The sequence below is a fragment of the Anabrus simplex genome, chromosome 7, assembly GCF_040414725.1.
Source record: "Anabrus simplex isolate iqAnaSimp1 chromosome 7, ASM4041472v1, whole genome shotgun sequence".
Taxonomy (NCBI): Eukaryota; Metazoa; Arthropoda; class Insecta; order Orthoptera; family Tettigoniidae; genus Anabrus; species Anabrus simplex.
The window spans coordinates 337,708,946-337,726,522 of record NC_090271.1 but is presented as its reverse complement, the minus strand read 5'-3'; the positions used below and the strand labels follow the sequence as shown (position 1 = coordinate 337,726,522).

Genomic DNA, 17,577 nt, shown 5'->3' with positions numbered 1-17,577 from the left:
GTTCTTGGCTCTTTGACTTAAAATCGGGAGAAACAATTAACTGACGGAGAGATCAGGATGCAATGTAAAACACTGAGGCCCAGTTTCTCCAATTCTGTGTTAAATTTTACTTAACAAATGTTATTAATTTAACACTTTGGTTAAGAATGCCCTGTTTCATGAACACATTTCCAACATTTGTTATGAAACAATTGTCAAAGACAAATTAGCACATTTCTGTGAGATTTCTGAATGCATTTGGCAGTGAGCGTCTTTTGTTTCTTTACATAAAACGCTCATAGCAGTATGTTGAAATGGGTTGACATTATTATAGGTTATGGTTTGCAGAGACTGCTAAGACGTAAACATGTATATTAGGAGGCAACAGAACTGTTATTATGATGAATACAAGACAAATTATGTTACAAATTTTAATTTAAAAGTATGCGAGTGTGCTTGAAAAATGAAAGAATGGACTGCTATATCACAACATTTAATATTATTCTTATATCAGTGGATTCTAAGGCTCCTACATCACCGAGTAAATGTGATAATTGATAGGTTTTGAATGATTTTCGGGCAATCTTTTACTGCGGGGAAAATGATGTAATGCCTTGTTAATGCTGCAATGGCAGCAGGAATTCTTTGCAGAATTCTACACACTCTTGTCTTGCACTCGTGACCATAGTCACCTATAATTATATGAAGAGTGTCTGAAGCATACTCTCTAACAAGCAGAGGCCAGACCCTGTGGTCAGCCGATTTCAGCGAGCTTCAATGTACTTTTGGGGGGGACATTCAACTCATGTATAAGGGGTTAGGTCAATACACTTTACACTTTTGTTTAAAAAAAAAAAAGATCTGCTTCAGACAAAGTGTAGGTGATAAAACCCTAAAAGGTGAACAAATTTTACTTCAACATGTCAGGTTCGCAACCTAATAATTACTGAGCAACTGATGAATCCCCAATTCCAATGCAACGTATGTATACTTGGAATAATATCACAGTCAAACCAAATGGTGGCCTAGTGGTCACTGTACTTGTCTGCGATCCTTGTAGACATGAGTTCGAGTCTCGTACTAAATAAATTAATATTTGATGGATCGTGAAGATAAAAATGGGAACAGAAATATTACGCAAATTGCAGTACACTTAATTTTCTACCTGTAATGAATATAGGGTCCGGCTCTGTGGTGTAGTGGTTAGTGTGATTAGCTGCCACCCCCGGAGGCCCGGGTTCAATTCCCGCTCTGCCACAAAATTTGAAAAGTGGTACGAGGGCTGCAGCGGGGTCCACTCAGCCTTGGGAGGTCAAATGAGTAGAGGTGGGTTCGATTCCAACCTCAGCCATCCTGGAAGTGGTTTTCCATGGTTTCCCACTTCTCCTCTAGGCAAATTCCAGGATGGTACCTAACTTAAGGCCATGGCCGCTTCCTTCCCTCTTCCTTGTCTATCCCTTCCAATCTTCCCCCCCCCTCCCCCCCCACAAGGCCCCTGTTCAGCATAACAGGTGAGGCCACCTGGGAGAGATACTGGGCATTCTCCCCAGTTGTATCCCCAACCCAATATCTCACGCTCCAGGACACTGCATCGTACACACTGCCCTTGAGGCGGTAGAGGCCGGATCCCTTGCTAAGTCCGAGGGAAAAATCAACCCTGGAGGGTAAACAGATTAAGAAGAAGAATTAATATAGGTCTAAATGTTCTCACAGTTACTGCTGGATCTCTGTGTGTGCGTGTGCGTGTGTGTGTGTGTGTGTGTGTGTGTGTGTGTGTGTGTGTGTGTGTGTGTGTGTGTGTGTGTGTGTGTGTGTGTGTGTGTGTGTGTGTGTGTGTGTGTGTGTGTGTGTGTGTATTAATTTGATGTAGAAAATAAAATTCACTGGAGTTTGTCTAATATTTTTATTTGCATTTTTACCTTCACGTTCCCTCAAATAATAATTTAATGTGTATGAAAATATAGCTACAGCGGGACTCGAATTCACGTCGTCGCAGTTCGTAGACAAGTATGGTAAACACTCAGCCACCACTCCACTTGACTGTGTTGTAACTCTTCAAGTATATACCAGTACGCGTTGCATTGGAATCTGTGGATTCATAAATTTCTTGGAAATAATTAGGTTGCGGATCTGACATGTTTAAGTAAAATGTGTTCACCTTTTAGTGTTCTATCACCTCCACTTGGTCAGAAGCGGATCCTGCCTCTCAACATTTCTCCTCAATTTTTCAAAAACGAAAGCATATTGACCTAAACCTTATACACGAGTTACTGTTCAGTGTCCCCCAACATGTACATTAATTAGCTTGTTGAAATTGATTGGACGCAGGGTCTGACCTCTCCTTATAAAAATTATAAGCTACTGCTGCACTGGAGAAACTGATAAGTGGTCCTTTTCCTTCTTCAGTTTATAAATAGTCTTCATACAGCAGTGAAGCTTCAAACTTACGTCTTCTACATGCCTCCATTTTGAAATTTTAGCAGCTGTTAAGAGGTTTAACACAGGGCTGCTGCCATGTTAATTTAACACAAGTATTAACAATTTGTTAGAGTTAACAATTCTTGATGAGACGACTGTTTTGTTAAATTATGTGTTAAGTCTTTTTAACAGCGGTGCTAACACCTTAACATTCATTGGAGAAACTGGGCCTGAGAAACTCCCGCCTAAACAGGGATAGTTGGCAGATATTTCGTAAGACCATGGGAAGTGTGGTCCAAAGATTGAGCATCAGTCCAAATATGATGGTTAGAAACTGCCAGATAAAGTGTGTCTGATTACAGAAAATGATTCATTTAAGTTGGTAAGGGTCAATTCCTAATTCATGAAGTTTAACTATACAGCGTGGCAGTTGAAAGATCGTGCAGTATGTGTCCCACTGGACTCGGTCAGTTGCTTCTTATAAATGGAACTTTACGCATTCCTGTCACAAACATAGCTCGTCGTAAGCTGCCACGTTCAGTGATGCAATCATTTCCACCGTCAGACATGTGGTACTGGCGAAAAGCAGTATTGATGAGTACGAGTTTTGAAATGTGGCACCAACATTCTGAAAACTGGAAGACACGGCGAGGGTAGAGGCTGTTTGTAACATTGGTCTCCCCTGTGACGTCAGCATTGTGTATCAGTAAGTCCTTGTCTTCCCCATATGATGGTGCCACATTTGTAAATGTGTAACTTTTGGTATATCAGACTGTGTCACTGAATGTGGTATGACACAGAAATTCGTATTGCTGCCTGCCTATATTCCTTATTGTTATTATTTTAGGGAGAAAAAATGCTTCTTGCTATCTCGAGAACATACTTGAGGTGGACATCCTGTCCAGTTACTGCTTACTTTGATTTTCAAGAAAATATCTGCAAGTTTGTACATACTTATGAGTATATGACAGAGAAAATATGAAAGAAAGGTGGGAAAACTTGGTGGGTTTGGCCAATTAAAAGGCTTGTAAAGTTTAATACTTGGTCCTGAACGCCTTAAGGTTGGAAGAGATCACAGCTGCCAATATTTTCTCCTTGAAAATGAGAGAAGTCTGTGATAACAGTATCTTCGCTCCATGCCAGTTCTCCAACACAGCCGCTGAATGTTGTGAAAAACATACCTCTGGTCTCCTTTGAAACATTATACTGCTCTGGAAAACCACCTATATTGAAAAGAGAACAAATTATAACAAAGTGATCAAAGAACGAAAAAAAAATCAGTAAAATAAAAACCCAATAGTTCTTAGATTGATGGGTATGCTTAAATTTTCCAGGTAACTTATTGGAAAGGACAACTGTCAAATCAAGTCATCGTATATAGAGGAAAAGGAACAATAGAATGAAAACAATGATAGCTCAGTCTGGAAAGAGTTAGAGTTAGGAATGGTTGTGGGAGTAAGGAGACACTAAAGGAGCTCGCTAGGAAATTGAATTCAGCAAAAAAAAAAAAAAAAAAAAGTCAGCTAAGGATAACATGACAGCAAACATAATTGGGAGCCTCATGAATTTTATGGAGCAATGGAAGGACGTGTATAGATACGTTAAGGCAGAAACAGCTTCTGGGAAGAACATTCCTGGAATCATTAATGAGCAAGGGGAGTGTCTATGCAAGGACTTACAGAAGGCAGAAGTATTTAGTCTGCAGTATGTAAAGGTAGTTGGATATAAAGATAATGTCCTGATAGAGGAGGCAGCTATTACAGGCAAATACTAGAGACAAGGCTGTCGGCAGTTACAGGTGGAATGTTGGCGCCAGGTCAGTAGGGTGTTGAGCCACCCCCTGCCATTTGGAATGGTGTCAAACAGCCTTTGAATCCTCTCCAGAGGCAAGTTTGTCCACAATTGTTGCAGCTATCCCTCCATATCCCGCAGGTCATCCCACACGTGTTCAATGATGGAGAGGTCCGGGGATCTTGCTGGCCATGGGAGGATCTCAACATGCTCTAGACAGTCCATAGATACACGTGCTGTGTGTGGACGTCCATTATCTTGTTGGAACACTGCCCCAGGGTGCTGTAGGACGTGCAGACACAGAATGTCTGTGCCACCAAAGTCTGCTGAAGCAGTATTAAAGGTGACCTGAATGCACATCCTATGGCTCCCCACACCACGATGCCAGGGATTACGCCTGTGTGTCTTTCTACAATGCGGGTAGGATCTGCCCTGGACGCCGCCAAACCCGCACACGATGGCCATCGGAGGTTATGGAGAAGCGGGACTCATCATGTTTACTTATACAGTAGAAGTCTATTATAGCGAAAATTCATAACAGTGAAAAATTTACTCGCTATAATGGATTGTCGTTATATCAGATTTTTGTATGAAAGTCTGAAAACCCCCTTTGCACATTAAAATCGGTATGAAACGGTAATCACTTTGTTCAAAACTTGCGTTTCTGCAGATGATATCCACACTATGGTTTACTTCTTTGTTATTTTTCGAAATCCGATACTGCATGAAAGTGTATGTTTAAATTTCATTCTGAAAAAAAAAAAAAAAAAGTACCGTATTTCTCCGAATCCAAGATGAAGCCCACTTTTTCCTTCAAAAAATTTAAATCAGGCTCAAAAAGTACTTTGTAAAATCATATGAATGCCTATGTTGTACAGTAGGCCTACGCATTTTTAGAGGCCGAACATTAACTTTCGTCATGCCGTATATTTTTTTTTCGGTTGCACAATTATTCTAATACCAATATAAATGGTCCGTTATTGGACATTATAAATTTTCCAGCTAACTCATTCCTGGTTGCCAGCGTTTCGCCCTCGTGTGTTAGGCTGGGCTCATCAGTTGGTACCTAGCACACCTACCAAGACGCTGGCTAGTGCATACCGTGGAGGCCACTGCGTAGGCTAATTGTAGCCACTAGCAGTGCCAATGCACTATAAGACACTTTGTCCCATTATCAAAAATTGATGCCTGCCTGGCCATCAGCTGATATAGATGTTGATTCCCATAGGGAATCTGAAATATTTGTTCCGAATGAGTAAATTTATAATACCAATATAAATGGTCCGTTATTGGACATTATAAACTTTCCAGCTAACTCATTCTTGGTTGCCAGCGTTTCGCCCTCCTGTGCTAGGCTGGGCTCATCAGTTGGTACCTAGCACACCTACCAAGACGCTGGCTAGTGCATAACGTAGAGGCCACTGCGTAGGCTACTTGTAGCCACCGGCAGTGCCAATGCACTATGAGACACTATATCATGCACAATTATTCTACATTTATGAGTGTTTAATAACCATTAACTTAAAATTGGCATCAAAATATCGACTAGAATCCGTTGAAAATTTGCTGGCAATACCTTTTCCATGTACCTTTACAATACAACTATCCATCACTGTCTATAAAACTTAATGTTACTAAGCGTCAAGTACAATAACTCTGCCACTGAGCAGCCATGACCTTTCTAAGAATTCGAAGGCTCGCATGTTTTGATGCCATTCTGCAGTTTTGTAGAGGCTAATAGAACGCCATACTCTCTTCACTATTTCCTGAGATCCAGTGACGTTACACACAGGCACTGTACGACCGGTTGTCGCGGCTAGCGATGTAGGCTATAGTAAAGAGGCGTCGTTTATTGTCAATGAGTTTTGTGCGAGTGTGAAAAGAAGCAGCGTAGTTACCGCGGTAGTTGCCAGTGGTATCCATTAACTTACTGTTAGGCCGCGAGTGAAAGACAACCCTTGAGTTTTCGCATGAGATTCTGAGAAAAAAAAAGTATTGGATTTGGAGAAATACGGTATCACTCCAGAGGTTTCTGTGGCAAATACTTCAGCTTTCTTCTTCAAACGGCGTCACCCAATGTAACCGTATATGTATCATGAAAACAAATTTGAAACGCATGTACAGAAATGATAACCTACTTGCAAAAAATTTACATGTAAATAGCCTTTCCAAAATTTAACTGGACGCAAGAAGATCAAAATCAAATCAAAATCTCTTTATTTGCAAGTGAGGTGTCTATCTCGGTGGCAAATGGTACACTAAAATACATTATTGTCAAGCACTAAATATTAAATTAACAAGAGAAGAAAATTTTTCTATAATACAATATTATACAATTTTTTTTTTTTTTTTTGCTAGGGGCTTTATGTCGCACCGACACAGATAGGTCTTATGGCGACGATGGAATAGGAAAGTCCTAGGAGTTGGAAGGAAGCGGCCGTGGCCTTAATTAAGGTACAACCCCAGCATTTGCCTGGGGTGAAAATGGGAAACCACGGAAAACCATCTTCAGGGCTGCCGATAGTGGGATTCGAACCTACTATCTCCCGGATGCAAGCTCACAGCTGCGCGCCTCTATGCGCACGGCCAACTCGCCCGGTATTATACAATTTACGCTAACAATGTTTTCTATTAAACACACAGCTCATACTTAATAAATTTATATTGTTTACAAAATTCTACTTATAATATCTCCTGTACTACTTACAAATATAGTCAACTGATATACAGTATGTGGAATTACTTCAAATGATACTATACAACTGGTATAAGATTAATATTTACATTGCATTTATTTACTTATTTAATTTCTTTTTTACCCGTTCTGGAACCTAAGTAGCATAACGACCTGCTGAGTCTTAACCAGGCCCCTTTTGCCACCACTTTTCAGAGTTCCTGAAGGGCCTTCACAGCTACCGTAGCGGTCCCAGGGCCCTCGAAGTCCCCACTGTACTTCACCCCTACTGGCAGTCCCCTACTTTGGCTGTCCAAACTCCTTAGACCAGGGGATGGAATTAATTTATTCACACACATTTTTTTATTTATTTATGAAATATCCTCTGAAATCAGTGATGTACTCTGCCATATCTTGAGATGTATCACATTCTTACTTAATTTCCATATATAACATTAAAATCAAGATATCGTTTACTTCAGTATTTTTAACGAGTTAACAACTGCTGATGTAGATGTTGATTCCCATAGGGAACATAAAATATTTGTCCTGAATGAGTAAATTTATAATATTTATATTGGTATATTGGTATTTATATTGGTATTATCATTTGATGGCCAGGCAGGCATCAGTTTTTGGAAATGAGACATAGCTCTCATAGTGCATTGGCACTGCTGGTGGCTTCAAGTAGCCTATGCAGTGGCCTCCACGGTATGCACTAGCCTTGTGTCTTGGGTGGTGTGCTAAGTCCCAACTGACGAGCCTAACTTAGCACACGAGGGCGAAACGCAGGCAACCAAGAATGTGTTGGCTGGAAAATTTATAATGTCCAATAACGGACCATTATATTGGTATTATTAACAACTGCTATCGGCCACATTATTTATGCATTTATTATGAAAACGTGTTATCCTCTTTCATTTCGAATTTTCTTTAGAGAACAGCAGTCGACGGGTATTACTAATCAACTCCAACATCGCCTTTTAATGTCGACGAGAGAGCTTGCAAATGCACACAGTGAGAAAACTATACCGTACCAAAGATGATCGATCGCATTTTGTTGCAAACGTTTCAGTTTTCTTATTCAAACAGCGTTACCTTTCCTAACCTAACCGTACTATACGTATGATGAAAACACATTTCAAGCGCCAGTAGAGAAATAATAATCTTCCCGCTATAACTTTTCATACCGGTACGGTAATAGCCTTTCCATAATTTAACCAGACGCGAGAAAATATAAACTAACCTCTGAAATCAATTAAACACTCTGCCATATCTCGAGGCGTGTCCCATTCTTACTTAATTGTAGTATTTAGCCTCAAAATTAAGCGGTCATTTAGTTAGCCTTAAGTTTTAATGAGTTAACAACCGTTATCACACACGTTATTTACGCATTTATTATGAAAATATGTTCTCTTTCATTTCGAATTTTCTTTATGGAACAGCAGTCGACGGGTATTACTAATCGACTCCGACTTTTTTTTTCTATTTGTTTTACGTCGCACCGACACAGATAGGTTTTATAGCGACGATGGGATGGGAAAGGCCTAGGAATGGGAAGGAAGTGGCCATGGCCTTAATTAAGGTACAGCCCCAGCATTTTCCTGGTGTGAAAATGGGAAACTACGGAAAACCATCTTCAGGGCTGCCGACAGTGGGGTTTGAACCCACTATCTCCCGATTACTGGATACTGACCGCACTTAAGCGACTGCAGCTATCGAGCTTGGTGACTCCGACATCGCCTTCAAATGACATAGATGTTGATTCCCATAGGTATTGGTATTATCACCTTCGAATGTCGACGAGAGAACTCGTTAGTGCACATAGCGAGAAAACGATGCCGAAGGTAATCGATCGCATGCAATATCTTCGCTGGGGTGCATGAAAATGATTATATGGGTAATGGAAAAAATTATGCGCGCTTAATCTTACGTAATAATGGATGCGTCAGTAATAGAGCTTTCGCTGTAACCGAAGGATGATACACAGTTTAAGATAGGAATTTTGAAGGGACAGAAAAAATCATCACTATAGTGGAGTTCTTGTTATATGCTGTACTCGCTATAGCGGACTTCTACTGTAGATATAAATGTTCGACTCCATGGGTAAATGGTTAGCATGCTGGCCTTTGGTCGCAGGGGTCCCGGGTTCGATTTCTGGCGGGGTCAGGAATTTAAACCATAATTGGTTAATTCCGCTGGCACGGGGACTGGGTGTACCTGTCGTCTTCATCATCATTTCATCCTCATCACGACGCGCAGGTCGCCTATGGCAGTCAAATCGAAAGACCTGCATCAGGCGAGCCGAACTTGTCCTCGGACACTAGCTCTATGCCATTTCATTTCATACATATAAATGACAGCAGTAAAGATCTGGAATCGCAGATGATGATGATGATGATGATGTTATACTGTATAGTGTAGTGAGCGACTGCAGGGGGAGATGGACAACAGACAATGGGATGAAAAATCAAGTTGTAAGCTTCACCAAGAGGGGAAGTCCTGTGTTGATGGGGATCACTGTAAGTACCTACGTATTAATGATCTTCACTGGGGTAATCATAATAACGAGGTTTTTCACATGGTCATGAGAGTATTTAGGGGTTGTAGTAAGGATGTAAAGGAGAAGGCATATAATATATGTCTCTGGTAAGACCGCAGTTAGAGTACAGGACCCTCACCAGGACTACTTGATACGAGAACTGGAAAAAATTCAAAGAAAAGCAGCACAATTTGTTCTGGATGATTTCCGACAAAGGAGTAATCTTACTAAAATATTGTAATCTTTGGGCTGGGAAGACTTGGGAGTAAGGAGATGAGATGCTTGACTATGTGGTATATTTATATAAGCTATAAATTTCATTCTGTTCCATATTGAAGTGCAATTATAAGAAATAAATTGACAATTTCAATACAATATGTTAAGTAAATAACATTACATTAGTCTTAGTTTCAGCCACTAGTGGCCATCATCAGCCAAAATAGAAATTAAACAGATCATATGATAACAACTAAAACAGATATATATAAGAGAAAGACAACGTTATAGGAATTATTATAACATCAAAATAGCCGGGCTGAGTGGCTCAGTCACTTGAGGCGCTGGCCTTCTGACCCCAACTTGGTAGGTTTGATCCTGGCCCAGTCCGGTGGTATTTGAAGGTGCTCAAATACATCGGCCCCGTGTCGGTAGATTTACTGGCACGTAAAAGAACTCCTGTGGGACAAAATTCTGGCAACTCAGCATCTCCAAATACAAAAAAAAGTAGTCAGTGGGACGTAAAGCCAATAACATTATTATTATTATTATTATTATTATTATTATTATTATTATTATTATTATTATTATTATTATTATTAACATCAAAATACATATAACAACAAAAATTATGGGTGTGGCCTTCATGTCATAACTGTTTTTAACTAAATTAGGCAAATCAAAGCAGATCTCAGGCAATGAAGTACCTGAAATATAACAGATTTTCGGCTATAGGACAGCACATGGGTGATACTAACCATAAGTTTACTAATATCGACCAAGACATGAAAAGCCCGCTGCTCAGTATTACGGAAAATTGATTTCTCCATCTGGAACAGTTTTTCAATCCTAACTTCAATCTTAATGAAATTTTAGAGAAATCAAATATTTTATTTGACATTTTAATCCCTATCTTTAGTAATCATGTCTCAGATAAAAAGGACTTTTTCTTTTATAACCTTTTTAAATTCTCCTCTCAGCAGCAGTCTTTCTTTCTGCATCCATCAGTCCCACTTTAGACCCCATTCTCTCCTTCTCCCTTCTATATATTCCCCCCTCCCTCTCTATCTACTCCTTTGTTTGCATGGCCTGTCTGCTTCCTGTAGCATGTCAGTGTTTTTTTCTACAGCTGTACCATCAGACATGAGATGTATATTTCACACTGGGGACGAGTCTCATAGATAATTCTTCTCCTTTTTATTTTCTTTTCTTTTTGTTTGTTCATTCCTAATTCTCATTTCCAGATTTACTTTATTGCCTGAGATCCACTTTGATTTGCCTAATTCAATTTGAAGACAGCGTCATATTATGACATGAAGGTCACATCCATAACTTCTGTTGTTACAATCATTCCTACAACATTGTCTTTTTCTCATATACATATGTTTTACTTGTTATCATTTGATCCAAGTTCATTGAAAATATTTAAGAAAAAGCTACCCCCCCCCCCCTCTCTCTCTCTCTCCACACAAAGAAGAACGTCTCTCTCTCCGTTCCTTATACAAATCCATACCATACTATTACTCTAAACCAATTGTTGAATACTTACATCTTAGGACCCTGCAGGTAACCCCATCTACAAGAAATTTTAACAGGCCTATCGATTCCCTAGATTCAGGCCCTTTAGCATATTAACGTAGGGTAATATAGATAAAATATCAAATTTGTCATACAAGGATGAAACAAAGATCATTTTAAGCCTCATGATGCGAAGAAAACTAGACGGTATGGCCCTATGGACTGCAAAACCCATGTTATAAGCGAGATATTGGCATCACACTACCCCGCTCTAGGAATCGATGAAGAAATGACCAGCCATAACCCTGGCAATGTCAGCTCAAGGATTCTACAGTAGAATACAGGCCTGGTGTTTTAAGCAGGCTGGGCCAAGGAGAGATTCTGCTACACGTACGACTGTCTGGAAGAAAAGCACTGTGGGGGTAAGCCACCCATAGGAGCGGAGGTGGCATATAAAAATAATCTACAGTAAAGTAGTGTTGAATCCATAGGTTTCGGGGTCGCTGAGATGAACAGTGAACACTACGCATGTTGTTTAAGTCCAAGTTCAGCCCCTGTCGGCATGGGGGATGAGAAGGGCTGAAAAAAGTCTGAATGGCCCTGATTATGGATATATGTTTGTGCACCCCTCTAGGCAGAAAGGGGGTGAAGTATCAGTCAACGTCACAATAACGAAATCTACAAAAATTTGCTTCAGACATAATTAACAGGCAATAAAATACCTAGAAGTAAATAAAGTGCCTGGGTAATATAGCTACTTGATAGGGAATTTCACTGATATTTGTCCAATCATGAGATCCAGAGGAGCAATAAGGGTGACAGTCCAAACACTGCTGCAACAATTGTTCATTGCTTCCAAATCCTTTCTGTCTCACAGCTCTCCACACATTTCCTCTAGCGATGCTTTTCTATGCCTTTTCTGTTATCAACATTACTCTTTCATATTCCATTGCTTTTCAATTTACATGATTCATATTGTAAGATGGGATCTGGTATTGATGTTCCATTTCTTATGTTATATTATACTTCTTCTAATCATCTTTCTGCTTTTCTTCCCATTCTGCTATCTAATATACTGTACTTTCAAATATTTTTGCTACTTGTGTTCCCTGATTTCCTGATTTATTGCAGGTACTGGAAAGATGCAAGATCTCAGTGGTTTGAAACAAGAAGAGGTGTCTAACAAGGGAGTTCGCTCTTCATTTCATTCATCGATACTATTATAAAGGAATAGATAATGAAGATGTTAATGCATTTGTTTTTTCCTGATGAAGTTGTCATTTGGGGAGAAACTGAGAGAGATGGATCTTTGGAACACCAAGTTTAAAGAATATAACTTAACTGTGAGCAGGAGTGGTAAAACACCTTGCACCCTCAACGGAGAGAAGACGGAAAGTGTGAATACCTTGAAATATCTGGGGAGTACAATATAAAATGACGGAAGTGTTGAACAGGGTGCAAAAAGGATCCAGCTTCTTCCATCAAGTACAGAACATAGTATGGGACAAGGGAGTTCCCCACGCCCTGTTTAAGACATCACCTGCCCATCGACATAGTCTGGAGAGTTGTCATACATAAAAGAGAAGTCAGTCAACTGCAAGCTGTTGAAATGAGCTGTACAGAAAAGAAGGAAGGACAGATTCAGGAATGACCAGATACAAAGAGACCTGCAGGTCAACCTGACCCTGGAAGAAAGGCTGAAGTGGCTAGAACATATTAAGCAGATGCATGCAAGTCGAACTCTAAGTCAGTATTTCGAGAAGATTGTTCCGGGACGAAGACCTATTGGATGCCCTAGGAAAAGGTGGTTAGACCAGATAAGACAAGACTTGGAGAAAGGAGAAGAAGCATGCCAGGAGACACATCGTTCTTAAACATCCTACCCGGCTTGCTGGAAGTAATTCATGATGACTGGAAAGAAAAGAAAGAACTATTATAGACATCAGTATACTAAAAGAGAACTTTCTTCCTTCCAAATCTGAAATTTCCTGGCAATTATTTACAGTATTTTTAGAGGAGAAGAACATTTCTCTGACTGTACCGGTCATAATTTTGGAACTTCAGACAGACTTCTGTGTTTTCATGCATTCATTCTGTTAAAAATACTAACTATTAATATAATCTCTGAAGATGGACTTACCAAGGTAAAAGAGTCCATCAGTGATGAGTGGCTGACCAGATATATCCTCGGTTTCGGTCTGAGCGTGAGCGAGTTTTCCATCCAGCCAGAGTGTGACGTTGAATGGATTGAGACTAAGGACTACATCGTGCCAGGCGCCATCTGTCACAGATCCTGCAGACACCAGAGCGACATTGCTGCCTGATCCATGCCAAGCCCATACTAACTTCAGTAGGCCATTCTCCACACCTACACCCACAAACTCATCTTCCTGCAAAGAGAAAAGTGTGTACTCAGGAGGTGTTGGTTATGTCATCACAGATTGGAATCTAGAAAGAGGAGAGCATCACTGGGTTCCTTTATGATATCAAAAGTGAAGTTTCCAGAAGGGAACAACAATTTAATTTCATTGATTGCTAATATTGAAGTATTCAAACTCTTCAAGCAGTACCAGTGTTACATGCACCATCACAACACTGCCCTGCAGTGGTGTCTCAATAGCTCACTAGCCTCCAAGTGATCAGCCTGCTGCCACACTCGTGAGAAATGCTGGTAATTTCATGGCTGCAAAGGACTATGGAGCTTGACTACTTGAATATTTGCAATTGATAAAAGTAAATTACTGGTTCCTTCTAGGAACTTAAGTTTTATTATAAAAGTTGAAAGTGGAGGTACATATCACCCTTAGTGTACCCTCTGACATTGCTAGCAGTGGTGCCACTAGTATCTTGCATAGGGATGACAATCCAATTGATAAGATTGCTGCCACACAGTGGCAAAACACTAGTAACTTACAGTTTTTATTTATTTCATATGGCAGAAGGATACAAGTTTACAAACAATGATTTTAAAAATTATTTACAACTATATACCCCCATATTTGAGCAGTCTTAGAAACATACAGAATGAGACTCAGATCACATGATGGAGTAGTGTCGGAGTTGAATGTCCAACATGCTTAACCATTTTACAGCTTCTTCAGTCGCCTCATAGATGTCCATTGAACTTCTTGAGTAGACAATCTGCACAGTCAGTCACAGTCAGCTTCCACAATTGAAAAGCCAAAAGAGCTCAAATAATTTAATAATAATAATAATAATAATAATAATAATAATAATAATAATAATAATAATAATAATAATAATAATAATAATAATGGCGAACTCAGCTCCTGGATTGCAGACCTTTATAAACAGTCTACATGTTCGACCAGAGATCTTGAACATGCCAACAATACAGCAGGTACCTCAGCCACTGCAAGGCAATTTGCTCCTCAATAAGGGACGTCTGTCCTTAAACTGAAGCTCAGAAGCACAAATAAGCTTGTCATGGGCTGAGAATAAACAGTGTCCAACTTCTTGGCTTTAGAGGGCCCTGGTTTGTTTTCTGGCTGGGGATAATGGCAGCACAACCAGTTTAATCACCAGCCTGACGTATAAATCCAATGTCTCTTGGTCATTTCATTCTATGCATTCCTTCGACATTGTTAACATGTACCCGAATATTAATACTAGCTTACTTTTTCCAATTATCAAAAAGAAATTTACTTGCCAACAGTCAGCTTAGCAAACTAGAAATTCCAGACTTTATGACCATCTTAAGATTTTTAATTAATAATAATTACTTCACATTCGACAATGTTATTTACAAATAAGATGGTCTGGCGATGAGGTCACCGGCCTCGGGAATTTTAACTGAGGTTTACCTCGATTATCTACAGCATTCCGTAATTGATAAAGATGTTAAATTTGCTAATATTCAGTTCTGGGCCAGGTATGTGGATGACACGTTTGTAATCCTTGATGAACATTCCATTGATGCACATTCTACCCTAAAAAACCTTAATAGCATAGATCAGCACATCAAATTCACCCTGGAATCAGAAATGAATAGATCAATCAACTTTCTAGATTTAAGTATTAAAAGACATCCCTCCTCTTTTACTTATAGTATTTACAGAAAACAAACTCAAACGGCTACTACCATTAGATATGACGTATGTCACCCTCAAACGCACAAGAGCATCACATATTTGAATAGGGAATTAAAAATCATCCGTTTTATAGCTAAAGCTAATGGCTTCAAAGAGGCTTTTCTTCTTCTTCTTCTTCTTTTATGACCACATAGGATCACTTTAGTCAGTCCGTCATTCAGGTCTCTTTGAAGGGATTGTTCGGGCTTTGCGGTCCTCCCAGTACTTCTTCAGACGCTCCGATCTTCGTGCCCTTTCCTCAGTTGAAAATGTGCGTGTTGTTGGTTTGTTTTGTGTAAGGGTAAAGCGGAGGTTTGTATTCTTGAGTTTTGTATTCAATTTTATCTTATTTTTGGTGTCTTCTGTTGTAAGGCCTATTTCCTTCAGATCCTCTCTTACTTCTCTGATCCATTTACATCCTGTTGTGGTATTTTTTGAGACGAGATTGTGTTGTACTAGTTGTTTCAGAAGTCTCGAGTCCTGCATCCTCATGATATGTCCAAAGAATCCCAGTCTCCTCTTACGCATAGTATCTGTAATGGGTTCTAGCTCTTTGTACACGACTTTGTTAGGTATTAACCGCCACTGTCCATCTTTCTGATATTTTTTGTTGATACAGGTTCTTCCAATCCTCCTTTCAATTTTCTGAAGTCTGTCAGTCTTTGATTGTTTATTCAGGTAAAAGAGTGTTTCTGCTGCATATGTAGCTTCCGGTTTTATAACTGTGTTGTAGTGTTTTATTTTTGTATTTATTGATAGACATTTCTTTTTGTAGATATCCCATGTTAATTTTTGTGCTTTAGCTAATCTATTTGTTCTTACTTGGATTGAGATTTTTTCATTTAAGTTATGTGTTATTACTTCTCCAAGATATTTAAACTGAGTTACTATTTTGATTTTATTACCATTTATGGTGACTTCTTTTAGCTGTGTTGGTTTTTGGGGCATAATTTCTGTTTTTTCAAATGATATTTTGAGGCCAATATTATTTGCAATGTTTTGAAGTTCTGATATCTGGGTTTTTGCTTCTTTTATGTCCACTGCTAGTAATGCTAAATCGTCAGCAAAACCCAGGCAATTTGTTTTGATTTTTCGGCCAATCTTTATTTTGGGGGGACATTTTCTAAACCATTCCCTCATTACCATTTCTAGAGTACAGTTAAATAATAGTGGTGAGAGCCCATCTCCCTGCCGTAGTCCAGTTTTAATTTCAAATGTCTCTGATGTTTCACCCCTAAACTTCACTTTTGACTTGGTATTGGTGAGAGTCAATTTTATCATGTTTATTAATTTGGGGTGTAGTCCAAGGTGTCTTAAAATTTTAAACAGAGATTCTCTATGGATGCAATCATAAGCTTTCTTGAAATCTACAAATGTTATCACCATATCTCTGTTTCTTCTCCTGTTATAGTCCATTATCAACTTAAGACTCATGATCTGATCAGGACAGCTCCTCCAGGGTCTGAAACCTCCTTGATATTCTCCTAGTTCTTTCTCAAGTTGTAAACTTATCCTATTAAGGATGATTATTGAAAATATTTTGTATGTTATGTCTAGGAGAGAGATTCCCCTGTAGTTATTAGGGTCGGTTTTGTCCCCTTTTTTGTGCAGAGGATGAATGAGGGCTGTTGTCCAGTGTTCTGGTAGTTCTTCTTTAATCCAGATAGAGACAAGTTGTTGATGGAGGGCAACTTTTGCTGAGGTTCCTGCATATTTCCAGATTTCCGCAAAGGTCTGATCTTCTCCTGGCGCTTTGTAGTTTTTTAATTTATTCAGAGCTTGGTAGACTTCCTTTATTGTGGGGGGATTGATGTTTTCTGGTGATGTTTTTATCGGGGTGTTGGTGTCCAAATGAAGAAGTTCTGTAGGTTCCTCACAATTTAAAAGCTTGTTGAAATGTTTAGCCAGAATTTCTGCATTGTCTTTATTGCTATGGGCCAGCTTACCATCTTCATCCTTCATCAGTAGGGTCGGGGGTTCATATTTTTGGAGCTGCTTTCTGAAGGTTTTGTAGTAGTCCCTTGATTTAGTTTTACTGAACTGTTCTTCAATTAACTGCAGGGTGTCCTTATGATGTTGTCTTTTTATTCTTCTTAAGACTTGGGTAGTTTCTTTTCTCTGTTTTACTAGCTTTTGATAGGATATTTCTGTTTTTTGGGACTGATGTAATAGCCATGCCTGATGTCTTTTCTCCACTGTTTCATCACATTCACTGTTCCACCATTGGTGTTTTTTACGTGGTTTAATTGGAGCTAGGTCTTCTGCAATTTGTTTAAGGTTGTGTACTAAGTCTTCAAGTTTGTCTGTGATTTTTATTTTTTCAGTTGCTTTCTGGTAATTTTTGTTGT

At 39.3% G+C, this 17,577-nt stretch overlaps 1 protein-coding gene across 1 annotated transcript in view; it reads right to left on the bottom strand.

Annotated features, from left to right (window-relative positions):
• Positions 1-3,453: 3,453 nt before the first annotated feature.
• eys (eyes shut) overlaps positions 3,454-17,577 on the bottom strand; it is a 181,633-nt gene continuing 167,509 nt past the window's right edge. The window contains exons 22-23 of the mRNA XM_068228757.1: positions 13,279-13,528; positions 3,454-3,620 (exon numbers count right to left, since the gene is read on the bottom strand). Of these exons, the coding sequence (XP_068084858.1) occupies positions 3,454-3,620; positions 13,279-13,528 (417 nt within the window). The remainder of the gene's footprint in view (positions 3,621-13,278; positions 13,529-17,577) is intronic.